This window comes from Diospyros lotus, chromosome 4, assembly GCF_014633365.1.
Source record: "Diospyros lotus cultivar Yz01 chromosome 4, ASM1463336v1, whole genome shotgun sequence".
Lineage (NCBI taxonomy): Eukaryota > Viridiplantae > Streptophyta > Magnoliopsida > Ericales > Ebenaceae > Diospyros > Diospyros lotus.
Genome location: NC_068341.1, coordinates 17,978,541 through 18,005,423, shown reverse-complemented (window position 1 = coordinate 18,005,423; position 26,883 = coordinate 17,978,541). Strand labels below are relative to the sequence as shown.

The 26,883-nt window shown below is 38.3% G+C and overlaps 2 protein-coding genes across 4 annotated transcripts in view; both read right to left on the bottom strand.

Annotated features, from left to right (window-relative positions):
- LOC127799331 (uncharacterized) overlaps positions 1–16,923 on the bottom strand; it is a 74,345-nt gene extending 57,422 nt beyond the window's left edge. The window contains exon 1 of one of the 3 annotated variants that reach the window (XM_052333269.1): positions 16,666–16,923. In XM_052333269.1, the coding sequence (XP_052189229.1) occupies positions 16,666–16,886 (221 nt within the window). In that variant the 5' untranslated portion in view covers positions 16,887–16,923. The remainder of the gene's footprint in view (positions 1–16,665) is intronic. The other 2 variants (XM_052333271.1, XM_052333270.1) reach the window with 2 other exon arrangements.
- LOC127799333 (uncharacterized) lies at positions 373–2,152 on the bottom strand. Its single transcript, XM_052333272.1, has 2 exons — positions 1,169–2,152; positions 373–1,071 (listed from the first exon to the last, which is right to left on the bottom strand). The coding sequence occupies exons 1-2, from the start codon at positions 1,274–1,276 to the stop codon at positions 670–672; spliced, it is 510 nt and encodes a 169-aa protein (XP_052189232.1). The 5' UTR covers positions 1,277–2,152; the 3' UTR covers positions 373–669.
- Positions 16,924–26,883: the final 9,960 nt, after the last annotated feature.

Genomic DNA, 26,883 nt, shown 5'->3' with positions numbered 1-26,883 from the left:
TAGCAAGGAGACGTGAAATACGGGATGGATCCTAGTTCCCTCTAGCAATTGCATCCTGTAGGCTACCTTACCTATTCGAGCTATGATAAGAAATGGCCCGAAGTACTTAGGGCTAAGTTTAGATGCCTTCCTTTGAGTGATGGCCTTCAGGTGTAGATAACTCAGTCTCAAGTATACTCTTTCCCTAACCTTAAATTCCCGATCACTTCTCCTCTTATCCGCGTTTTGCTTCATCCGGTTTTGGGCTGCTGCCAGCTCTTGTTTTAGCTGCTCCAACACCTCCCTTCGCTGTTGTAGGTATTCTTCTATAGCTGTGGCTGTGGTCTGGCCTCCCATGGCTAGTAAGGGAGGGGGTCTATACCCACAGACCAGTGTTCTAAAAGGCGCTAGGCGCTAGTCGGGCGCCCGACTGGGGCCTAGCGCCTAGGGCGCCTAGGCGGGGCCTAGGCGGCGACTTGGAAAATAGTGTTTTTTTTTTAAATTTTTTGATGCAATTTGATATCAAGTAAACCAAAGTTGGAATAATAAGTGAAATAATGAATTTAAACATTAAAAAACTTTAAAAACAAACTGTTGTAGATTAGTACTGAGGTTAAGATGACAAAAATAACAATAATACAACATAAACATTAAAACATATATGAAGAATCTAAGTAATATCTAGTTATCTTAGTGGATTTCTTCTTCTTCCTCTCCATATTCTTCTAGCACACGATCTTCATCAGACTCAAAATCAAATTCATGATGCTCTTGTTCATCTTCTTCTTCTGATTGAAAATCATCTTCATGAAGTTCTCTCATCCTAGAACTTCTTCGAGGTTGAAGCATGTCGTCTGCTCCAGAAGCTTCACCAACCATTTCCCAAGTGAGCCCCATACCAGGCTCAATTTCTTCATCATCTTCTCCATCAACGATCCATCCTTGTGCATTACTAGCATCACTAGCAAGTAGCACATCAACATTCCTCTCCTTCTCCCTTTTTTGCTTGTTCATCAGTTTTGCATTAAATTGGACAAAGACTAGATTGTTCAATCGATTAACATCTAGTCTATTTCTTTTCTTCGTATGTATCTACATGAAGAAAATGAAAGCAATATCAATAATTCAATATAAATGATAGATAACTAATTGATTAAAATATTGAAAACACTTTAAAATATGCACTAACCCCTTCAAAAGTACTCCAATTTCTTTCACAACCAGATGAACTACTAGTTAACGAGAGGATCCTTCTCGCCATTCGTTGCAAGTTTGGTGTTTGATTTCCATAAGTCATCCACCATTTAACTACATAGGTTAAACAAATTTGAAATTTATACACTAAACTAATATACGATAGAAACTAAAAAAAAAAAGTCCTAAGGATTAAAGGAAGGAATTTTATACCTGGGTTATAATTATCATCATTTGTTGCACACCCTTGAATTGCCCATGACTTTCCAAAAACTCCTTCTTTGCAAGTATATTTTGGCAACTCAACATTTAAAATATGCCCTTGCATGCGATCATCACCATAAAAAAACATCTCCACAGCATTAAAAAACCCATCCATCAGTTCATTATCAAATTGCATATCCATATCTTTGAACAAATAATATGGATTCAAAAGGTAAGCCGCAAAATGCAATGGACTATCTAGCCTATCTTTCACTCTTGCATCAATAATTTCCATAATAGGCAAATAGTTCTTTTCAAGATTGTTTAGGGCCTCCTTAATATCCTTTTTTGCCTGATTAATCTCTCCATATAAAAAGCCCATAGAAGGCTTCTTATCTGCATCAACAATTCGAAGCACCTTCACCAAAGGTGCAAAAACCTTAAGACATATAGTCACACCATTCCAGAAAGCAATACTTAACACAATTGCATAGGCTGCTTTCCCTTTAACAGTCTTTGACCACTTGCACTCCTCCCACTCAGAGCTAGTAAACATTGCCCTCAATTGGCTCTTTTTCTCCATTAAACTTTGTAGAGTAAGGAAAGAAGAAGCAAATCTAGTGACACCTGGTCTCACTATATGCCTCTTCTTTGTAAATGACCTCATTAAGGATAAGGTCTTATGATGTGCATAAATAAAGATTGTCAAACTCTTGGCTTGATCAATGACTTTTTTGTACCTTGGCAGTTTTCCAATACTTTCAAGCATTAAATTGATGGTGTGAGTAGCACATGATGTCCAAAAGATATTGGGTCTCTTCACCTTCAATAACTTTGCCGCTCCCATTTTGTTGGCAGCATTGTCAGTTACCACTTGGACAACATTTTGTGGCCCAACTTGCTCAATGCATTTGTCCACATACTCAAAAATGAGTTCACTTGTATGTGCCTCCTCTAAAGATTCTTTAGAAGAAAGGAAAGCAGTACCGGCATTAGAATTAACACATAAGTTCATGATGCTCCTTCTTTTTCTATCACTCCAAGCATCTGTCATAATGGAGCACCCATTTCTTGCCCACTCTTCTTCATGCTTCTTTAACAAACCTTTCATCCTGTCAACTTCCCCCTTTAGCAACGTTTCCCTCAACTGGTATTGACTAGGAGGATTGAAGCCTGGCCCAAATTGACCAACTGCCTCAACAAACAACTTGAAACTGTCATTATCAATGGCATTGAAAGGAATACCGTGCTCATAGACCCACCTAGCACAATATTCACGAACTGTCTGTGTCCTCTCTTTAAAGAGTGCTTCATTGATATTTTGTTGTCTTTGTGTCATTTTTACACTTGAACCAGCTTCAGGGCTGATGGAGCTTGCAAATTTATCCATAGGGCCAAGTGTGCGGGGTGGGTTATTACTCCCTAATTCTTGCAATTCATCATCGCCATTCCCTTCCCCCTTTTCAGAAATATTGACTGTTGATCTCATCAGATCTTCTTCCTTTTTCTTATTCTTCTTTTTATTCCTTGCCTCCTCAATTGCATTCTTGCATTTGGCTCTATCATCTGGAGAAGCTTTTGGACATGCAGACACATTTCCAAAAATATGGCCAATGTGTTCTTTAACTCGGTAAACACCGCCAGACATCACCTTACTGCATAACTTGCATTTGACTTTGTCCATATTCTTGGGATCAATTAACATCCCATACTCCCACCCCACATCATTTGACTTCCTTTTAAGAATTGAGACGGTAGCGGACGATGCTTCCGTACTCCCCGTTCCAGACATCACTTAAACTGAACAAAATCAAATCTGAAAATCATGTGGAAGTCAAAATCAAATCTGAAAATCATGTGGAAGACAAAATCTGAAAATCAAATCTGAAAATCATTGCTAACAGCTTAACACAAATCTGAAAATCAAAACTAACAACCTAACACAGGAACTTAACATTGCTAATAGCCTAACACAAATCTGAAACTGAAAATCAAAATCATGTGGAAGATAAAATCTAAACATTGCTAGTGAAAGACATGGTTAATAAATCTGAAAATCATAGATGATGGTTAATAAATAGTTTTAAATACAATAATACATAGTACATACTGTTAGACTGTTAGCTTGAAGGCGGCGAATTGAGAGAGAAAGGGGCTCGGCGGTGGCAGAACACAGAGGAGGCGGTCGGCGGCGAGGGACGCGGTCGGCGGCCGGTGAGAGAGGCGGTGCGGTGGCCGGTGAGAGAGGCGACCAGAGAGGTTGCTCGGTGAAAGAGGTGGTGCGGTGAGAGAGGCGGCCAGACAGGTCGTCGTTCCAGCGAGCAGCAGCGGCGGGTCCGGCGACGGCGAGGAGGGGAGCAACCGGTGACGCACCAAGATGAGACAACGAGAGGCGAGAGAGAGAGGAGGGGGGGAAATCTGAAATGAAATGTAAACCCTAAAAACGATCTACGCGCTTAGCTGAAGAAAAGTGTGGGGGGCGGAGGCCGCCTAGGGTTGCGACTGGCGGCTAGGCGGCCGCCTCGGCCGCCTAGGCACGCCTGGAACCGCCTAGTCGGGGGGCCGCCTAAATGGGCCGCCTCCCCCAAAAGCGCCGCGGCTGGCGGCCGCCCAGCGCCTAGGCGGCCGCCCAGCCCGAGTTTTAGAACACTGCCACAGACAACCTCAAACGGAGTCATTTTGGTAGAGGAATGGTGGCAGGAGTTGTACCACCACTGCGCCATGGCCAGCCACCTATGCCAACTCTTGGGTTGCCTCAAACACATGCACCTTAGATAGGTTTCTAAGCTTTGGTTAACCCTCTCAGTTTGGCCATCGGTTTGTGGGTGGTATGCTGTCAATAGGCCGAGTTCAATGCCCACATTTTTCATCAATTCTCTCCAACATTGACTTGTAAACACCTTATCCCTATCTGAAATAATGGTCTTGGGCACCCCGTGTAAAGCTACCACCTGGTCCATGAATACTCTAGCCACCTCTTGGGCCGTGTAGGGATGAGATAATCCTACAAAGTGTGCGAATTTAGTTAATTGATCCACTACCACTAACACATAATTCTTCCCTTCCGATCTTGGTAGTCCCTCTATGAAATCCATGGACAAACTCAGCCACGGTTGCTCTAGAATCTGTAAGGGTTGCAATAACCCTGGGTAAGCTACATTTTCATGCTTGCACTTCCGACATATGTCACAACCCAGCACATACTCCTTCACAGTTCCCTTAAGTTGAGGCCAATAAAATAATTGCCTAACCCTCAAGTAAGTATTTTGAATACCCGGATGTCCACCCATGGGAGATTCGTGTAGCGATTGCAGGATGCTCCTCTTAAGCTCAGCCTTATTGCCCACTACTATCTGGCCCTTATATCTCAACAGTCCATCCTTGAGAGCATATCCTTTCGCTGCACTACTCCCCACTGCTACCTTCTCTAAGATTTCCTTGATGTACTCATCCCCATCATAACTGCTCACCACTTCACTGCACCACTCTAGTATCACCATCGTGATGGCAGCTGCTTCCCCTTCCTCGTGACACCTTGATAGAGCGTCTGCCTCGAGATTCTCCTTACCCTTCTTGTATTGTATAGAGTAGTCGAGTCCCATTAGCTTGGCCATTCCCTTCTTTTGTAGCTAAGTTTGTAGCTTCTATTGCAACAAAAATTTAAGAGACTCATGATCAGTCTTAATTACAAACCTTCCCATCTCCGGATAGTGCCTCCACTTTTCCACTGCCATGACTACGGCCAAAAACTCCTTCTCGTAGATGCTGAGATTTAGGTGTCTTGGACTAAGAGCTCGGCTAAGGAACGCTAAGGGCCGACCATCCTGCATGAGTACTACTCCAATACCCACCCCGCTAGCGTCCGTTTCTAGCACAAACGGGTTGCTGAAGTCTGGCAATCCCAAGGTGGGGACTCTACTCATTGCGACCTTCAATTTACCGAAGGTTGTATCCGCCTCAGGACCCCAGTGAAAGTTTCCCTTCTTCAATAGCTCAGTGAGAGGCTTACTGATGACCCCATATCCCTTCACAAACCTGCAATAATATCCTATCAAGCCTAGGAATCATCAGAGTGCTCTTAAGGTGTTGGGTTTGGGCCAATTCAGCATGGTCTCTACTTTCTTTGGGTCAGTACTGACCCCCTTTCCCGAAATCAGGTGCCCCAAGTACTCCACTTGAGGTTGGGCGAATGCACACTTTGACCTCTTGATGAATAATTGATGGCACCTTAGGACTTCGAAGGTGGTTTTTAGGTGGGCTAGGTGTTGGTCTAAGGTGGAACTATAAACTAGGATGTCATCAAAGAAAACAAGGATGAATTTCCGTAGGTAAGGCTCAAATATTTGGTTCATTAAGGATTGGAAGGTTGCTGGGGCATTGGTGAGCCCAAATGGCATTACCAAAAATTCGAAGTGGCCATGATGGGTTCGGAAGGCGGTCTTATGTATATCCCCAAGCTTCATCCGTATTTGATGGTAGCCCGACCTTAGATCCAGCTTCGAAAAGAATTCAGCTTGGTGTAATTCATCCATTAGGTCTTCCACAAGGGGTATGGGAAATTTATCCTTGATGGTCAGGGCGTTTAGTTGTCGGTAGTCCACACAGAAACGCCAAGAACCATCTTTCTTTTTTACCAAGAGGACCGGTGAGGCAAATGGGCTTTGGCTGGGTCTGATGAAGGACTGGTGCAACATGTCTCTCACCATTTTTTCAATTTTAGTCTTTTGGGCGGGTGCATAACGGTAGTCTCTCATGTTGATAGGTTCGGCATTGGCCTTGAGGTTAATTGCATGGTTTAGGGTGCGGTTAGGGGGTAGGGTATTTGGTTCTTCGAAAAAGTCCCTAAATTCCATCAATAATTCATCAATAAGGGGCAGTGTGCTTACCCATTCCGAATTACCTGATGGATGATTGACCGCGAGTTGCAACTCTCCAAACCCTTCCTCTCCTCGTTGTTCATCCACTTCTATGATTGAAAACAGCTGTGAAAACTGCCCCCATTTGCTCCGCAAGACCCTCTTAAGCCTTTTTCCTGTGATCATTTTGCGAGCGGTAGCCTCCTTTCCACTGGTAAGGGTCATCCTCCTACCGTCCTTTTCAAACGACACTTCCATCTTGTTGAAATCAAAGCATATGGGGCTCACCCCTTTCATCCAGTCCACTCCCAAAACTACATCGCACCCCCCAAGTCAAAGCAGCCTAAGGTCTGCCTCGAATTCCTCCTCTTGCATTTCCCAAATGAACCCCAAACAAGTCGAGTTACTCACCACCCGATTCCCATTAGCGACTGTCACACTCAAGGGTAGTGTGCCGGTGAGTGGGCACTTGAGCCTCTGGGCCGTGTGATCATCGAGGAAGCTGTGTGCGCTTCCGCTATCAATTAAGATGGACAGGCTACCCTCCTTAACCCTTCCTTCAACCTTAATTATCTTGTTATTAGTGACTCCTTTGAGCGCATGGAGGGATATCTCTCCGTTGTCCTCTATCCCTTCTTCCTCGGCTCCATCCACCTCCTCTCCTACTTCCTCATCTGTTGCTTCTCCTCGGCCTTCCAATAACAGCAGCTGGCACTTATATTGGTGACCAGGAAAATACCTATCACCACACCTATAACAGGCTCCCGATTGCCTTTTAAGGTCGTTGGGTCTTCCGCCAAAATTTGGATTAACGGAATTCCTACCTCCTAAATTACTTCTCACCAGCTCCTTATTGACCCCTTTGTTGTTCCCCCCTTGTTGCTAGTTTCCTGAGTGTCCCGCTCTTTGTTGCTACGCCCTCTGCTTCTTTAACAGGGCTCCCACCACCATCTCTTGTAGCTTAGCGCTTTCAGCTGCCTACTCCACCGTTCTTGGTCTGATCATCTTCACCATTGGCCTCAGGTCTTCTCCTAGGCCACTGAGGAAGCTAGAGACAAAGTATGCCTCCGTCAAGTGCGGATCATGGCTACTCATCAAGGATCTCAACTTCTCAAACCTCCTTAAGTATGTTTCCACATCACCCACTTGTTTGAGCTTGTTAAATTCCTCAATGGTGTCCGACATGCTCTTCTCCCCGAACCTCTCGCACAGCCTTTCAGAGAACTCCCTCCAAGTATAGTTCTCCCGTCCTCTAAACCAACCTTGAAATCACGCGTCCACCCCATCATCAAAGTAAGCTGCTGCTAGAGCAACCCTCCTTTCTAGCGGCACATTGTACCATTGGAACAGTCTCTCGCATTTTCTAATCCACCACCTAGGATTGATCCCTTCAAATACGGGTATCTCCATTCGAGGCATGGGAAACGCCGGGGGTGGGGGAACATTCCGATCCACTCGTCCCCTTCCTAGCAGGGTCTCCATGTCGTCGCCTTGCTCCACCATAATCTCCTGGGCCACATTCTCTTGATTCAACCTCTCATTATGTAAAATGGGATCATTCCTATCCCTCTGAGGGAAATCGGGAGACATCTGCACCTGGTTTTGACGGGTAAACATCAACATGAATTGTTGAAGTTGATATCCCATCTCTTCCCTCATTTGGTTGATATCTTCCCTCATCCGGTTAAGTCCTCCTTCCATTTTTCGTTCGACCGACAGGATTGCATCATGGTTCTACTGATTGCTAACTTCCAGTCGATCCATCCGGTCCTGAAAGTCTCCTACTGTCGAGCTGAGTTGCTGGAGCTGCGACTCCATGTTCTTCATGCGTGTTCCTTCGGCCATCTGTTGCGCTCGTTGGGTCTTCTTGCCAGAATCGTGCTCTGATACCAAATGTCACAACGATGCTGTGACAATCGGTGGCTTCCTTGGTTCAGTGGGAGCCAAGGTAGCAACCGAAGAGAGTGGTAGAAAGAAGAAGGAAGGTAGACGAGAGAAAAGAGAGAGAAAGAGAGGTGATAGAGAGAATAACAGATTTCTTGATTGGATTCTTTGATACCGTTACAGGTGAGAGGTTAGGCTTATATAGCCTAACCAAGTGTGCTGCCCCACCGGATCATTCCTCCTATAACAACCATTTTGTCCTATTAGACACCTGGCAGATTCTTCCTAACAACCCCCCTAGCTGGAAAGTAACAATTGTAAGGAAATAAAATACTAGGAATTACATATAGTAAATATCCGATCCTTAGCTCCAAAATTTTAACCGCCACCATAGCTTTTCTGGTCTCGTGACAACTTCCATGAGTGGTTTTAGTCAATTCTTCTAGTAATCAAAGGGAAAGGGAAGATGTGTTACTTCACAGGCGAAATTGTAGCTCCACCTGCAACTAATCAAATGTACAAGACATGGGAGGCTGAAAATTCCATTGTCATGGCTTGGCTAATCAACTCCATGGCTACTCACATCTCTTTGGTTTGTGACTAGGGCAGAACCTAGTTAAGTCTCTACTTAGTGCTTTGAAATTCGATCCACCCTTCGTAACACTCGGCAAGGAAATAGGTCAGTCATTGAATATTTCAACATCTTAATAGAGTTATGATAAGAAATGGATTTATTCTACATCACTAAATGGAAGTATTTTGAAGACGGTATTCTATATAACCAAATGTTGGAGAAAGAAAGAGTATTTGATTTTCTTCAAGGGCTTAACAAAGAACTGGATGACGTCAGAGGGCGTATTCTTGGGATAAAACCATTGCCCTCACTCAAAGAAGCATTTGCCATGGTAAAAAGAGAAGAAAGCTGAAGAAGAGTGATGTCGGATTCAAGTCCAATGAGGGAAGAGACTTAACTAGGTTCTGCCCTAGTCACAAACCAAAGAGATGTGAGTAGCCATCCCCGACCAAAATGCTCAAAAGAGAAACAAATCTTGGTGTGACCATTGCCACAAGCCCTACCACACCAAAGAAACCTACTGACACCTTCTTGGGAAGCCTACAAATTAGAAACCCAGAAACCAACAGAAGCAACATGCACATGCTACTGCTCATGTAGCAAAGTCTACCTCAGACCAAAAGAGGCCGGTTGCAGCCCTGCTCACCGATGAGCAAATGGAAATCTTAAAGAACCTGTTATCTCAGTCCAAATCTAAATCTCCTACTCCTACCACCTCTACTGCCAATGTCTCACAAAAAGGTAACTCTCAATCATCTTTTTTGTCAAAACATGTCTCTAGCAGTGAATAAATTGCTAATTTAGGGGCTTCCGACCACATGACTAGGTCATCCACCTTTTTCTCTTCATCGTCTATGTGACAAGGAGGTAAAAACTAATGTGGCTGATGGGAGCTCTTCGGTTGTTGCTAGTATTGGAAATCTGAATTTGTTTGGGCTAAAGCTCGAATATGTCCTTCATGTCCCGAATTTACAATATAATTTCATTTCTACTAGCAAGTTTACCAAGGATCAAAACTATGTAGTAACTTTTTTTTCCTACTTATTGTGAATTTCAGGATTTGTCTACGGGCACAATGATTGGCAATGCTGATGAACAAAATGGCCTCTACTATTTCATTGTTTCTCCTTCACAATCGAGTCCATTCAAGAAACTTTCTTTGTCAAGTGTTTCTGATTCTAATGTTTTCTTTTGGCATAATCATCTTGGTCATCCAAACTTTACTTATTTGAAGTACTTGTACCTAAATTTATTTGTTTCTTCTTTCACTTGTGAGCACTATATCTTTGCTAAACAATCTCATAAACATCATCCAACCCACTCTTACCATGCCTCCAAACCCTTTCATCTCATTCACAGTGACATTTGGGGGCCAGCTCGTGTGCCGAACATTACTGGAACTCGCTAGTTCATTACTTTCATAGATGACCATACCCGTGTGTGCTAGACTTATCTCCTAAAAGAAAAATCCAAAACTAGCACCATTTTCAAGCAATTCCATAAACTTGTTACCAATTTATTTTAGTCATCTATTTAGATTCTCCGTTTTGACAATGCGAATGAGTACTTCACCCACGAATTAAATGCCTACCTTATTGAACATGGAATTCTTCATCAAAGCCCCAACCCCTATTCTCCTCAACAGAATGGTATTGACAAGTGGAAAAATAGTCATATTCTTGAAATTGCCCGCTCCCTTATGTTCACTACCTATGTTCCAAACCATTTTTTGGGGGAAGCTGTGCTCACTACTACCTATTTTATCAATCGTCTTCCTTCCAAAACCCTTCAATTTCTACCTCCTCTTCGTTGTTTAAGCCAAGAGTTTCCTTCCATCCATCTCCTCGATTCCCTTCCACCCAAGATATTTGGGTGCACAGTATTTATTCATAATCCCAGTCCTACTTGCGGTAAACTCGATTCCAAGGCTTATAAATGCATCTTCCCTGGCTACTCTGCCACTCAAAAAGGGTACAAGTGCTACTACCCTAATTCCAAACGATTCTACATTTCCTATGATACCACATTTATGGAAAATCAACCCTTCTTCCCCAATGCTTCTCTTCAGGGGTAGAACTCAACCAAAGATCATCATTGGAATCTATCTATCTCCCTTCCAATCTCTCTTCTGCTACCTAATCTCATATCCCAAGACCTCTCTATCCAACAATTTGAAATTGATCCAGGAATGGTGACTAGTCAAGGGGGAGAAGTTGGAAAATCATCTCAAAAGGAGCTTATAGTCTATTCTAGGAGACCACGAGTTCCTCAATAAAGCATACCACCGAACCCAGAGCCAAATCCAATGGAAGACACACAACTTGGGGAAGGTAAGTGTATAATTGATGATCTTGACATGCCTATTACCCTAAGAAAAGAAGAAAGGTCTTGTACTCAGTACCCTATATCCAGCTATCTCACTTACTCTAAGCTCTCCTCGAAATTCAGGGCATTCACTTCAAGACTAGACCATGTAAAGATTCTTAACAATGTTCATGAAGCCCTTCAGGATCAAAAGTGGAAGACAGTTGTAATGGGGGAAATGATAGCTCTAAATGAGAACAAGACTTGGGATATTGTTGCACTTCCCAATGGGAAGAAGGTCGGGGGATGTAGGTGGATCTTTACCCCAAAACTAAATGCTAATGGAAATATAAATAGATACAAGGCAAGACTAGTTGCTCAGGGGTATATTTAGACCTACAATATAGATTACGAGGAGACATTTGCTCCTGTTGCTAAGTTGAATTCTATTAGAGTTCTTATCTCTCTCGCTACCAATTTGGACTAGGAGTTACATCAAATGGATGCAAAGAATGCATTTTTGAATGGAAACTTGGAACAAGAGGTATATATGAGACTTCCTCTTGGGTTTGAAGAGGATAGAGCAGGCATGGTGTGTAAACTAAGGAAGTCATTGTATGGGCTGAAGCAATCTCCCAAAGTGTGGTTTACTCAATTCAATACATCTATGAAACAGTTCGGTTAAACTCAGAGTCAAGCAGTCCATACTCTCTTTGTAAAAAGGTCTAAAAATGAGAAAAAGACCATTCTTATCGTCTATGTAGATGATATGGTAATTATTGGGAATAACACATAAGAAATCATTAGGCTCAAAGATCAGTTGCAGGCAGAATTTAAAGTAAAAGACTTTGGGCACCTACAATACTTTCTTGGGATGGAAATTGCTAGGAGTAAAAAAGGTATCTTCATTTCCCAAAGAATGTACACCTTGGATCTACTAAAGGAGACAGGGAAATTGGAATGCAAACCCTCAGGGACCCCGCTAGACCAAAATTGGAAGCATAAAATTATCGAAGAGGATCCACCAATTAAAAGAGAGAGATATCAACATCTTGTGGGGAAATTGATTTGCTTATCTCTCACCAAGCCTGATATTGTTTATATTGTCAGTGTGATGAGTCAATTCATACATGCTCCTACAAAGAGACATTTTGAAGCAGTGAGTCAGATTCTTCGCTACCTAAAAGGTACTCCAAGAAAGAGTTTACTATTCAGGAAAAATGACCAACGAGGTGTTAAATGCTATGCTGATGCAGACTGGGCAGGTTTAGTTGAAGACACGAAGTCCACTATTGGGTATTGCACAAGAGTATGAGGAAATGTGGTGACTTGGAGAAGCAAGAAACAGACAATAGTTGCAAGAAGTAGTGTCAAGCCTGAATATAGGGCAATTGCTCAAGGGGTGTGTGAACTGATCAAGATTAGTAGATTGTTACAAGATCTATCTATACCAATGGAAGAGCCTACTATGAAGCTGTATAGTGATAGCAAATTTTCCATTAACATAGTCCATAATCCTATTCAACACGATAGGATAAACCATGTAAGGATTGACATAAACTTCATCAAGTCAGAGATCGACAGTGGGACATTCACCTTGCAATATGTACCAACAAAGCGACAGGAAGCTGATGTCCTTACAAAAGCCCTACTAAAGCCAAACTTTGAAGCAAATGTTAACAAGCTAGGAATGATAGACATCTATTCACCAACTTAAGGGGGAGTATTGAAAGATCGGTAGTATCAAAATCAAATCAGAAAGGATTTCCGAATATTTCCTTTTGCATTGTTTCATTTTCATAGTTGATTCTTTTTTCAAATTGTTTCCTAGATTAGAGATTTTTCAGCTTTCTTAATTTTGTTCTTCCATTAGCCTATATATTGTTCTCTTCCCTATGGGTTGTAATTATACAATCCTTGAAATAAATATAGAAATTTCACAAACAACTAGTCTTATGAATGATGCCTTTGTCCTTTAAGAAATTTTGAAGACCTTTTTCCTTGTATTCCAACCCATTGTCACTCCTTAATACTTAGATTTTGGCATTAAACTGAGTAGACACCATGTGATAGAATGTTTGAAAACAAGTGCTAACTTCATTCTTAGATGTCATTAAGTATAGCCACGTTGTCCGATTATAGCAATCAATGAAAGTGACGAACCATCCATACCCCAAAAGAGAAGTTAACCTGCTAGGTCCCCTCACATCAGAATGCACAATATTGAACGGAGTGCTACTTTTATTATCTCTTGAAGGATACTTTGTTCTAGTGTGTTTGGAAAATTCACAAGGTTCACAAAGAAAATCCTTGAGACTACACACTTGAGCTAAATCGAGAAATAATCTGTCAAGAACCATAAAAGAAGGATACCCCAACCAGTGATGCCATTAAATGATTTCACGGTGGGTAGTACCAGTAAATGCTGCAGGCATGGCTTGAGTAGTTGTTTGGGGAACTCTCTCCAGCATGTATAGGCCATCCCTTAATTTACCATGGCCAATCTCCCGATGTTCAAGTCCTGAAAAACATAGTAGGTTGGGAAGAAAATGGCTTTACAATTAAGATCATGAGTGATAGAGCTAACTAAAAGTGGATTGTTGGCAAAGTTAGGAACATGTAAAATCGAGGAAAGCTTAAGTGAAGAAGTGCAGTGTATAGACCCTTCGCCAAAAATAGGAGAGAGTGAACCATTTGCTATTTTAACTTTATCCTTACCGAAACAAGGGTAGTAGGATGTATAGAGTGAGGTTAAACCTGTCATGTGTGCAGATGCACCTGAATCTATGATCCAGGTGCATTGTCCACATTCAACAGCATTGAATGTAGATGAGAGAGCCTTACTAGGTTGGGTAAAATGAGAGGAGTGCATAGTAGGGGTCGATGAGGTAGCAAATGGTTCCACCTTCACCTTAGACATAAGTTGTTGAAGAAATGCCACTTCTTCATGAGTTAAAGTGGCTACTCTTGATTCACCTTTTGAGTCAGCCTCTACAAGAACAACTTCTGATATGTGAGCCTGAGCACGTCCATCATTCCTTTTACCCTTTCCTTTGGTTGGTTTTCCATGTAGAAACCAACAGGTCTCCTTGGTAGAACCAGGGAATCTTTCACTGGATGATTTTACAGTCATGGCTGACCTACTGTTTGTAGCAGTGGGTGCAAGCATGACATGTCTGCAGCTTTCTTCCTATTGAATGTAGGAATAAGACTGCTTCAGGGAAGGGAATGGATCTTTACCGAGAATTTAAACCCTTACTTGATCATATTCCACATTAAGTCTGGCTAAGAAATCAAAGACTCTCTCCTTCTCCATCAACTTCTAGATCTTTGCAGTATCACTGGGGCACTCAGCCTAGAAATCTTGGTAGTAATCAAGCTCTTGCCATGGGCTGCTAAACCCATCATAGTATTGAGCAACAGTTAATTCTCCTTGTTTGATCTCATGAATCTTCTTCCGAATTTCATAGATCTAGGCATCGTTTCCGACTTGTGAGTATGTTTAGGCTACTGCACTTCATATTTTCTAGGCTGTGTTGAGTAGTAAATAGTAAATACCCTTTTGCTATGCTTTGCTGTGTAGAGTTTAGCAGCCAAGACATGACTAGGGAATTCTCCAGTTCTCATTGTCTGAATTCAAATGAATCGGGTTTTGGTTTTGTACCTTTAACTCTGGTAATATATTCCTCCAGCCCTCTGGCTTTGATGAACAACTTACAAGAGCAGGACCAAGCAAGATAGTTGCTTCCATCAAGCCTGACGGGACTAATTAATAGGGAAGGATTATCAGCAAGTATGGCAGTCCAGGTTTTGGCTCTAGCTGAGCTTTCTATCACTTCGAATAACCTAGTTTCCTCTGGCTGCGACATCTTGCTATTGTTTGTCTGTCTATTTCAACCTTGCTCTGATACCATGTAGGATTTGATACGAACAATGTAAATGGAAGATGAAAATACTATTACTCAAGGATTACATGACTAGATCCTTCACTTATAGGGCTGGGAAATCTATACATGTAGGAATATGCCAAAAGTAAACAAGAATATTTACAAGATACAATAGGATCTTTCCAAAAATGAGGATATGATTGTGGATTAAGAATATGATCAGATCCTACAAAATATGGAAGCTTTCTAGATTTAGGAAGATTTGTGGGATTGCATAGTACTCGATTATTCAACACCACGTTTAAGGGGTAGTGTGTGTGTGTGTGGGGGGGGGGGGGGGGGGGGGGGGGAGAGAAAACTAGAAAAAAGATCGAATATAATAGCATGGGTTATTAAGATTTAAGGGCCAAATAAGATCTCCAACCAAACAATTATAATAGCTTAATCATTTACCTGGGCCAAGTTCATGTTGAAAAGAATTAAAGCCACATGCAAAATTAATTAGCTCATTAGATTTTTGAAGGCTTTACATATTCAGGTCTCCCTTAACTAATAAAAAATATGGTGTTTCATCCCTCATCTAAATCATACTTAGTGTTCATCCTTAAACTAATATTTTAAGTTATTTTTAGTCCAAAAGTTAACTGAAAGTATATGGAAAACTTAACGATGACACTTAATAGGCTTTAGTTAACTTTTGGACTAAAAATGACCTAATATTAGTTTAAGGATGAACTATAAGCATGAATTAGATAAGAGACAAAACATCATATTTTTTTAATAGTTTGGGGAGCCCCGAATATATAAAGCCTTCGGAATATTGAATATTGATTTTGGTGTTTTGTTGGGCTTATGTTGTGCCTAAAGCATTTATCATTATCTATATTTTGTTGAGCTTAGGCCAATTAGATATATTCAGGACAAATTTGGCGAGGCTCATTTTGCCATTACATGAACACATTAGTTGTGGAATATAACTCAATTTTGTTTCTCAAATTTTCATATATGTAAACTGTTCAATACAAATAGCACTGTCAATATACTTTAGAGAGTTGAATAGAGCTTTCATTTCTCATAAAATATCAAACTTGCATTACAGATTTATAGTCACAGGGACTTGGGCAAACTTGATTTTGCAATCGTATTTTCTAACATGTCATTTAAATGCTGACATGCTATTTAAATGTTGATAACATGTCATTTAAATCACTGATATCATTTAAAACTTATCTTTGATTATACAAAAAAGACAACAAAGATTTTAATCACTGATAGCGTATGTGTCATTTAAATGCTGACATGAAAATATTTTATGATGTGTACCAAACTTTTCTGACTTGTACCTGACATCTTTCCTACTCACCTTATTAAGTAATGCCGTTACGTTTTACGTTTACTCTTAGTTAATTATTGGACTAAAAATGACTTAAAATATTAGTTTAAGGATAAACAGTAAATATGAATTGGATAAGAGATGAAACACCATATTTTTTAATAGTTTGCGGAGTCTTGGATATATAAAGCCTTTAAGGGAACGCCGTCCTTCACGGGTTTGTAATGACACGTGATTTAACGCCTTTCACAATCATTAACTTTTGAACTAAAAATGATCTAAAATATTAGTTTAAAGAAGAACAATGGACATGAATGAGGGACAAAATACAATATTTTTCAATAATTGGAGTAGCCCAAATGTATAAATCCATTTTCGAAATAACACACACAAACACACGCACATATATATATATATATATATAGAGAGAGAGAGAGAGAGAGAACGTACGGATTGAGAAGGTCCACGCGGAAGGGGGAGCCGTCGACGGAGACGGTGTAGATGAGAGTGGCCGCCATAACGCCTCCCAACACGCAGAATAGGCTTCTCAACGTAGTTGCCAACGCCGCCGATGTTGCCATCGTTTGATTGAAAGTTGAAACTAGAAGACTGAATGAACTGCGAAAAGTAATAGAATATGAACCGAAGAAGAAGAAACGTGAGGAGGCCATGAGCCCGCGTCATCAGTTTTCCAGCGCAACGGCTAGAACCGACGCCGTTTTGGGGTAGACAGGGCAACTCACTCAGCACGCCAAGACCAAATCACTTTGTTGGTTGGGATTTCATGTATAGTAATTTAGACTCGAATTTATCTTAATTGAGTCGATATAATAATTGGACTAAAATTGAATCAATCACTAATAATGGAAATTAATTGAACCTACCACCGATAAACTTTAATTTGCTTCGATTTGAAGCATGGCTTCACTTTACATACGGTAAATTTAAAATAACTTAATTTAAACGTTTTAGACAAATAATGTATGTTTGTTTGTTTCGTTTTGTAAAAAATCAAAATAAAATCGTACTTCATCCTAAATATAATATGATACTAATAAATATTATATCAATATATCTTCTACCAAAAAAAATATTTTGATGAAAAGTTATTTTTTAAATAATTTAATTTAAAATAGAGTGCAAAGCACTTCCAAGATTCGGAGAAAAAACAATAATCACCCATGTTAAAAAAAGATTAAATGATCATTTGTACCTCTCATTTCTCCCATCTAATTCAAAAAACAAAAGAAAAAGTAAACAATTGAACACTAGGGGTCATCGATCTTAGAGGCCAATTGAAGAAAGAGAGAAAAAGAATGACCAAGATTTACCACAAGAAAAAAATTTAGAGATATGATGATAATGATGATGAATCCAAGCTAGATTTGAGTTCATTGTTAACTGGGTTAATCGTAGATGAGTCCTAGCCATCCGTAATAAACATAAATTCATTGTGTATGTGAAAGAAATGGAGATAGAGATGATAACGATAAACTCAATTTAGTTTGGGTTCATCATGAATGAACTTAACCGTTTAGATTTACTTTTGTAAGAATTAGTTTGACTCACATGATATTCAAGTTTATTTTATTATGTATGATCATATCTATTTGATAAAATAATAAAAAAATTAATAACATAATTAAATACTAAAATACTATTAGTTTTGAAGAAATCCAACTCTTGATAAGCCTTAATGGAAGGCTACAACTAAACATATAAATAGGAGTTTGGACCTCTCTCTACCCCTATCAACAAGAAATCGAATTAACGTAGAGTTATTCTCCATCAAGATTAAGAGGTTTGGTGAGAGAAATCAATATCTTTCAATTTTCTTCATCAACTAGCAAAGTCTTTTCATCTTGAAGACTTAATGGATCAAAGTATGTTTTCTTTCTTTAAAATATGTCAAAAACATAAAGTTTCAAGATTTATGGGTATGATGATTTAATGTTTAATTGTTTTTCTTCACAAGAAAGATTATAATTTAAATGTGGTATCATAGTATAAGCTTTAAAAACTCATGTTTTTCCATTTAAAATTATATGATTTTTGCTTTTGCGTAAGAAAGTCTGTACATAAGGAAAAAATGCAAGGAGATGATGGTTGCAGAGACTCACTGTTGGATGTTGGAGATGGCTGGAAGTCTTGAAACCAGGCTATATAATGATAGATCACTTGTCGAAAAAGATGGTGGCAGTGAATTGTGACAGCGCTAATGGTAGTTATCGATGGTTAAAGCTTGTTTTGGGCCGCGTCTCATCATCTTTCCTAGTAGTTTCCATTATTTTCTCTAGTTGATGGCCTTATGTCTTCATTGTGACCGACTAATTGTGGCCTTTGGTCTTCCAACGCTGAGACTGATCGTGACCAACTATGTAGTGATCCGTAAATCGTAATTTAATTTAATTATTAGTTTATTGTGTTAATTTAATTTAAAGAGATATTAATAGGTGTTGTTAATTTATAGTCATAATAATAATAATAAGTATAATAATATTATTAACAATCATAAGAGTAATAAATTATCAAAAGCAAAGGGATCAAGAGGTTGCTCTAGGATCCTTCATATTTAATATAAAAGTTAAGGGAATGCATTATAATAATGTATAAGGAAATTGGAGGGGTGTAGTTGCATGAAGTGCTCAAAAAACTAAGTTTAATAGAGGCAGCTCAAGTTAGCATTTAAATCTAAATGAATGTGCATGTTTAATTGAAGGAGAAGTTAGTTGGGATGGCAGGCGCACGCATGAAGGAAGGAAGGAAGGAAGGACGCAGGATTGAGCATGGGGGGCGCTTCACTGTTTGTTTTGCATGGAATTAATTCCCAGCAATTGAGGGTGCCAAACGGCGCCGCAGAAAGGTGGCGGCAGCAACGTGGCTGCCTCTCCACCTAGTTTTTTCTCTTTTAAAATTAAAGCAAAAATCCAACTTTTTAATGGCCCTATTAATGTGGTCAGCAGCCTCACTTAAAGCTCAATTAAAAGCCATTTTGAAGCCAAAAATAGTGAGGAAATGTCAAGCAGCAGCAGACGCGAGCAGCAGCGAAAAATAGAGGGAATTGGAATTTTTTTTTGGGAAATCTCACTTTTAATCGCAGTATGAGGATATCAGGTAATTCAAGAAGTTTAATAATAAATTTTGTGCGTTTGAAATTTCATTTAGAGTCTAATTTTATTAATTTTAACAAATTATACGATGTTACAGTTTGTATAATTGTTGTCGTGTTTGGTCAGAAAAAGTCCAAGGATCTCTTTTACGAGGCAAGTTTCCTACCCCCTCTACAAAGTTCCTTCCGTTGTGAATTTATTTATCCTCCCTTCGTTCGTTTCAGTCCGTTTATTAATTATGGAGTTATGAGCCATTTTGGTGTAAATTAAATTTAATAAGCTATCTTTGAGAATTTTATTTAGGAAAATGCTATTGGTACATCTTTGTGTACACCTTGGGCTATACAAAGGTGTATCAATGACAAAATATCCCTCTGAGCCGCATAGAGGTGCGTGAGGCGCATGGAGAGGCGCAGGGTATTTTTGTCATTGATACACCTTGTGTAGCCCAAGATGTACAAAAATGATGTACATGTAGCATGACTCTTTTATTTGTTGGTTGCCTACGGGGGTTTGTGTCACCCCCATGCTTTTGGGAATGATGCTAAACTTATTTGGGGATTACGTTCTTAGATATTCGGATGTGGTTATGGATTCTTTGGCTTGGAATAGGCTAGAGCTGTTGAGCAGTGGGGGCAAGGGTCAGCTGTTTGGTGACATTGGAGTGAGTATTGTACGGTCTTTCTTAAGCCAACGGATGGACACTCCTAGCCACTGATCGTCGACCAGTGCCAGGCACTACTAACTAGCTCTGTCGTTATATGGTTACTGCATGACTTGATATATTCTATTTCTATTGCATGGTTTGGTATGCACATGGGTACGGGGTACATGTTTGGGTTTTCATGTTCTGTTTATCCTAGTATTGTTAGATTGCATCTAACACGGGCATATGCATCGCGTGTGGTTTACTACGTGGGCGAAGCATCTACCTGATGGATTGTTTAATCATTGACAGTACCATTACTGCAATATATGTAGACAGATGTCTTAACCAAATACATTCCAATCTGTTAAGATTGGAAGATATGTATTAGGTGGATTATATGAGTGATTTGGGGGTAGAAAAATAAAGTCTTCATTTTTCTCCCAAAATTCATGTGTTTAATTTGTCCAACTTATTTGGAAAATTGTAATTTTTCAAAAAAAAAATTGGATTTACTACATTCATATATCTTGTGCCCACATACAAAATGAGAATGATAGTGATAACAAGAAAAAGTGTAGAGATTCTCTTGAAATTCTTGAAAAACACCGAAAAAGGCTTAGAGGTCTGAAAGAGTTCTAAAAAAAATGAGTCTTGATCATGGAATCGCTAGTGAGAATTAAAGCTTGTTACAAGGGTAACCGCTTAATCTCCTACGTGTTTTAATTCTCATAAGCAATTGTTTTAGTTTATAGTTAATATAGAAAAGTGAATGAATTCTAATCTTTTTTTTATGGTACGAAAAATTGATTTTCATTACGAGGAATTACGATTCCAACAGTTTGAACATAATCAAGTATTATCTATGTTAAATTGAATATTTATTACAAGTTTTTACTATACTAAAAGTAATCCAGTGATCAAAGTATTAGTCGAGTGTTATGCCTTTTTAATCAGTAATAGTTAAGCATAATCGATTCAAATCCTACATTAGTGAAGGATTTCAATTCAATAGTTGAGTGATTATGCTTAAACATAGATGATAAGGTTTTGTTCTTTTTTTAATCAAATATTTTTCATGAGCAATCGAGTATAAGTTGATAGATAATCGACTATTATTGAGAGATAATCAAATATCTTATGCATGTCTCTATATAATTGAGTATTGTTGAGCATAATTGAGTAGCTGTTGAGTATAATCAAGTATCTACTAAGTCTATTCGAGTACAATCAAAGCTAACTCAAGTGGAGAAATGCTTACTCGAGTAAAAACCAAAGTTAGTTGAGTAAAGGTTAAACTTACTCGAGTGAATAAGTGTTGAAGCTAATTTTTATAGTCGTTGAACTAGCCGTTGCAAGTGTTTTTAATGCACAGTTTTGATTGTTTAAGCTCTAAAAAAACTCTAAATTGTTCCTCAATCATTTAGCATAATATTTAAATATTCTAATGATTATTTTATGGGAAAAAGAAGATTGTCCTTACAAATTTCAATCTTTTGACAATAACTATAAAAGGAGAAGTAGATGAAAATAAAGGTTGTTGTTGTTGAATTCTTTCAACTGACTTGATCCAAAGAGATTCTTTAAGCTTTCATCCTCGATTAAAAAAAGAAAGAATGAGTGCTTATTTTCTTTACATTCTTTCTATCTATCTTTTCTTTATGAGAAGCCAATCTTTTTATTTGTTCTATATCTTGTAAGAGTTTCTCAAGGTGTTCAAATTGTAATCTTTTCTTATCTTGTTGTGGTTCCACCTGATCCTTAAAAGGCAAGAGGTTATGCCTGATCCTTTGAAAAGGTAGTGGTTATGCCTCAATCTTTAAAAGGAAGTAGTTTTGGTTGAACCTTGAAAAATCGTTGTAAAGTTTTGTATTGATTACTGCTGAGGTTGTAAAAAGCAGAGATTACAATTACACCTATGAAAAGATAAGGTTATAACTGAGCCTGCAAAAGCTATAATAGATTATTTAAATCATTGGTGAGGAGCCAAGGGAGTAGAGTAGACTAGTTGAGCAAAATCACTATAAAATCTATGTGCTGCATTTTTCATTTCTGTCTTTTATTTCAGCTTGTCTAGATTTTATTTCCAGCATTTATAGTTTGCTATACTTGTTCTAAAATTGATTTTGAGAAATCTATTTTCACTTAAATCATACCCACATGTCATTATTTCCTAAATCATTTAAAGTTAAATCTTTCAATATATATTTTTATTACTAGATTTCAAAAATTCTAAAAAGGTTAAATCAGTTTTCATTATATAAAAGCTTTTAAACCTAAAAGATTTTTAAAAACCCAATTCACCTCTCTCTTGAGTGTCTATCATTTCTTTCAAACATGTTGAATGACTAATGGAAGGCACTGCTTCCTATGGTGCAAGTCGTCGATAGCCGAAGGCAAGATGGGTCACCGTTGGAGGAAGGAAGCCAGTGACAAAAGTTATTAGCAATAAAGTTACTGGAAATGAGGGAAGAGGTGACAGCGATGGCAATTAAGGAAGAAGAAACCCTAATTTGTTTTGAAGAAGATGGATTTGACTCATCATTGTCATTTTAGAGGTTGGATCGAGTGAACCTGACCCACTGATTTGCAAGCTAGATTCAATGCAGCCAACCGTATCCATGCGGATCGAGTTGACTGATGCAGATCTAGATCGGGTTGACCCGATCATTAATCTAACCCATTTTAAAAAAATAAATGTGAATTGTGAGAAATATTTATAATTATAAATTTATATTAGGAATAATTTGTTAGTCACCAAAATGGCCAAATTTCAAAGTAAATAAATTTTAAATTATAAATTATTTTCAATTACCCATAAACTTTATGTTTAACAATGACATTAAGATTATGCAATGGTGTTTGTTTATGGATAAATTGAAATTTGCATTATAAGACACTTTGAGATTAGCTCAAAGTTAATTAATTATTCTTATACTTAAACACAACTATGGTGATTAGTATGTTCTATTAGTTTTACTTTGTATATCCAAAGATAGAAAAATATATCTAATTAGTGCATATATGATTGCCAATAAATTTTTTTTTTATATATTTGTATATCTTGGGATGATGCCCCTCATTGAGTGCCCCTACCACCCTAAGGGATGGTAGAGGAGATAAATCAAGGAGTCCGCAACAGCCAAGAGTCGAACACATGCATACCGCAAACGTAAGGGCAGAAAGCCTTTCGTGCACGCCCCAGATTGCTAGGCTCTGCCCTTGGGGGCCTGTATATCTTAGTATCACCCAAATGAGAACTTTGATGTATTTTATGTTTATTTATGTTATTTGAATCTGAATTTATGTGAAATTTTTTTTACTCAAAGCATTAATATATGAGTACTTTAATTTTATTTGCATTATTTGTACCTGTTTTATTCCATTCACATGTTTCATTTGTTTGTTTATTTAATAGATTGAATTTCTTTGATTGGAGTGAACAAGTCTAAGTTACACTTAAGTGTTCTGGATCTTGATTTGACACTATAAGTTGAGAAACTCACTATTATTACTACTAAAAGTAGCAATGATGAAAAGGTTTTTTATAAAGCATGGGAAAAATCGAACGTATTAAGTTTAATGTTTATGCGAATGATAATTACAAACAACTTAAAGGAAACTATTCCTAAAACTGATAAAAAAAACGTTATCAAACTAATGATAAGTCCCTTGTACAATAATGACTACTTTGACTATCATGAAATATGATAGTTCATGTACCATGTATGAGCATGTTCTTAAAATGACAACTTTAAAAGCAAAATTAAAGGCATTGGGTATAAATGTGGATGAGTACTTAAAAGCTACCTTTCACATTAATAGCTCATTTAAATAAATTTAGATACATTACTAGAGGATTACATTATATTCAATTTAATAAAACCATTTAATTATTTGCCCGAGCCTAAGAAAACCCAACCAAGGGTCATAAGCATCGAAACAACCCCTATGCACTCATAGTGGCACCAAAAGGAAAGGGCCGGTAACTAACTAGCTAAGCATCAAACAATGCAAAAATAGGGACATGGTACCTCTTTCTCTAACTAATGAAGCCCCCTTCAAGATCAAATTGATAACTAGCTAACAAGTGTCAACCTACACATTGAATAGTGTGTGCATGGGATCATCCCTGAAGAAGGACGATAGAAAAGCTCAATGTAATTGAGAAAAAACTCGGCAAACAAAGACCAATAATAGCTAAGATATTCGAACACTCTTAAGCTACTAAGTCATTCTCATTGCCTAACTTTAACAAACAAAGTCATGAATAATAAAACACACAAAGAGTACACAAAAAGATAAAACAAAAAACAAGAACAATAGAGAAATGAAAGAAAAAGGCCAGAATAGACTAATTCATTAAGTGAAATACAAATTATAAGGCAATCTTACATAGAAAAAATCGCTAAGGTAAAAAACGAAAGATGGCCCTTATATCAGACATGATAGAATCTATGTTTACGTTAGGAAAGTGCTCACAAATCTTGCTAGCAAGGAATGAAATCCTCATTCAACAAATTATTCAAGATCAATGCCATAAGCGTTGAAATGATAGAACTCAACAAGCCTTCACTCATACTCAAAGTGAGGCAATCGTAGTGCATCAACTACTTTTTTCTCGACATCTTTCAGCTTACTAATTAGAGTGTTGACACTCTACCACGCCTTATTCTTTCAAGCAAGCACCTTATTTGCCTTCTTTATATGAACTTGAAACATTTTATCTCCCCACTCACAAAACTTCTTCTAAAGCTCGAAATGCTCATCTTCTAGTTTTTGATAAACTTTGCGAAATGTGTTATAAGTGGAAGACAAAACTCTAAGCTCTTCCATTGAGGTCGCCTGCTCGACTTGTTTAATGAGTTGTTGGTGAAAACTCGTCTAGCTCTACAACTCGAGTAAATAGTTTTGATGCCTCTCTTTCAAGGTAGTTGTGTTCACCCTGGAGATCCTGACTAAACTCTTCGATAACAGACTATGAGTCTCATGAGCATTGCAATTGTGTTTCCAACATTCGAAAGTCTCCAACTCAAACACACAACTACCCAAAGCGTCAAACAAGTGCTCGACCAACTTAACTAACAACTCATGGATCTTATCCTTGTCATTAACAACATGCTTCTCCAAGAAACTCTCCTAATCCATCATTGCCTTATGAAAGCTTTGTCAGATTCTACGAAAGACAAAGAAAGGATTTTAAAAAAGAGAGAGAGATAGAGAGAGAGAGAGAAAAGGGGATAAAGAAGAAATATAACCCCCGATGCTTTGATATAAATCCTTGAGAGCGACTTCCCCAATTACATTAACATCATCATAGCCAAGCTCAAAAGTAAGGATTACTTTAGGCAAGGTCCATAAGGAAGAAAATCTTCTACTATATCTAAAAACGGATGGCTCCCTAACTCGTTACCTACAACGACGGTCCTAATCGACACAATTGCAAGGATGTCACCTTCAAAGCGATGATCCTTTATGGCATTACCCTCACCCATGTCAACCTTGGCCTCATTGGAGTGCACCCCACTCCTTGAAGGGAAACTGAGCCTCGAGTATGTCAGAGCCCCCACACTGGGCAAAGGTTTGAAAAGGCCCCAAGGCCTACTCTTCAACTTTTCTCTAAATCCTTGCAACCAACTCCTTGATAGTAGGATTATCTTTGAACTCATCATGCAATGATAAAGAAAGATCTTCCACCAAGACCTTACTCCTTAAAACTTTTACCAAAGGAACCTCAAGTTCCTTAAGCTCGCCCTTATCAAGATCAGAAATGCCCATCTGCCTTCTCTAGGCCATGGTATTGACCCTTGACACTTCTAAAGCCTCTTCTTATCCCATTACTACAACAAATGTGCTCGAGTAAGCCTTAGCAACATGCTTCCCTATCTTTCTTTTCTTATTCAGCTTTGGGGTAACCTCTAAGACACCAACTTTGCTAGACCTTCTGTGGATGCCCCTCAAAATCTTTAGCCAAGAAAAGTCTGATACATGAAAAATGAGGAAAAGGTAAACATGCAAGGAAAACTAACTTCACAAGGAAAGAAACACATGCATTGCCAACGTTCCTTAAGAAAGGCCTGAAAAAGATCTCTTTCTTGATGTTATTGAATTGTCATGCCCTTATACAGTTGCACAACTTGTAGAGTGGGGTGTGACAATTTGCGTAGTAAAAACAATAGTTCAAGAATATCCATAACATATATTATGTTCAAACAACTTTTCAATCGAGTATGAAAATAATTTTCAAAACATACTAATGCAAAAATAACCACTCACCTAACCATTTTGTAGAGAAAATCCATAAATATCTGGTAGCTTTACTTCTCATATATGCTCATAGCTAAGTTGATGATTTCATCCTTCTCTAGCATCTATTTATAAGCCCTTAGGTTTGATCCAAATTCCTTTTGGTTTTGGATTCAATTTTTCTTTCTTGATGTTGGATCCCCTGACTAATTGTAATCCTTATCAAATCCTAACCAACTAATCCATACATTTTTCTTCTTGTTTATGATCAAAATTTACGTTATCCATCATAATCACTTTTCAACAAGAAATTAGTTTGTTTTTAATTCCATAATAATTAATCCAATCCTAATCCTTATTTTTATCCTTCTCAAATCATTTTAAGTTAATATCAATATATATTTCTACATTATCTCTCAATTATCCCTTAGAATCAATTTGAATCCTTTTTAAATTCTCTTCTAATAATATATATATATATGTACTCACACATATATAATTATGTTTTTTCCTTATTTTAGTCTCATTTAAATCCCTCTACGGCCATGATAATCCCACTTGTATCAATTTCCAGTTAGAATCCGAATTCAATTTCAATTTCTTTACAACTTAAATTATTCTAATCTACAATGATTTTTGAAATTCTATTTTCTCTTGAATTTTATT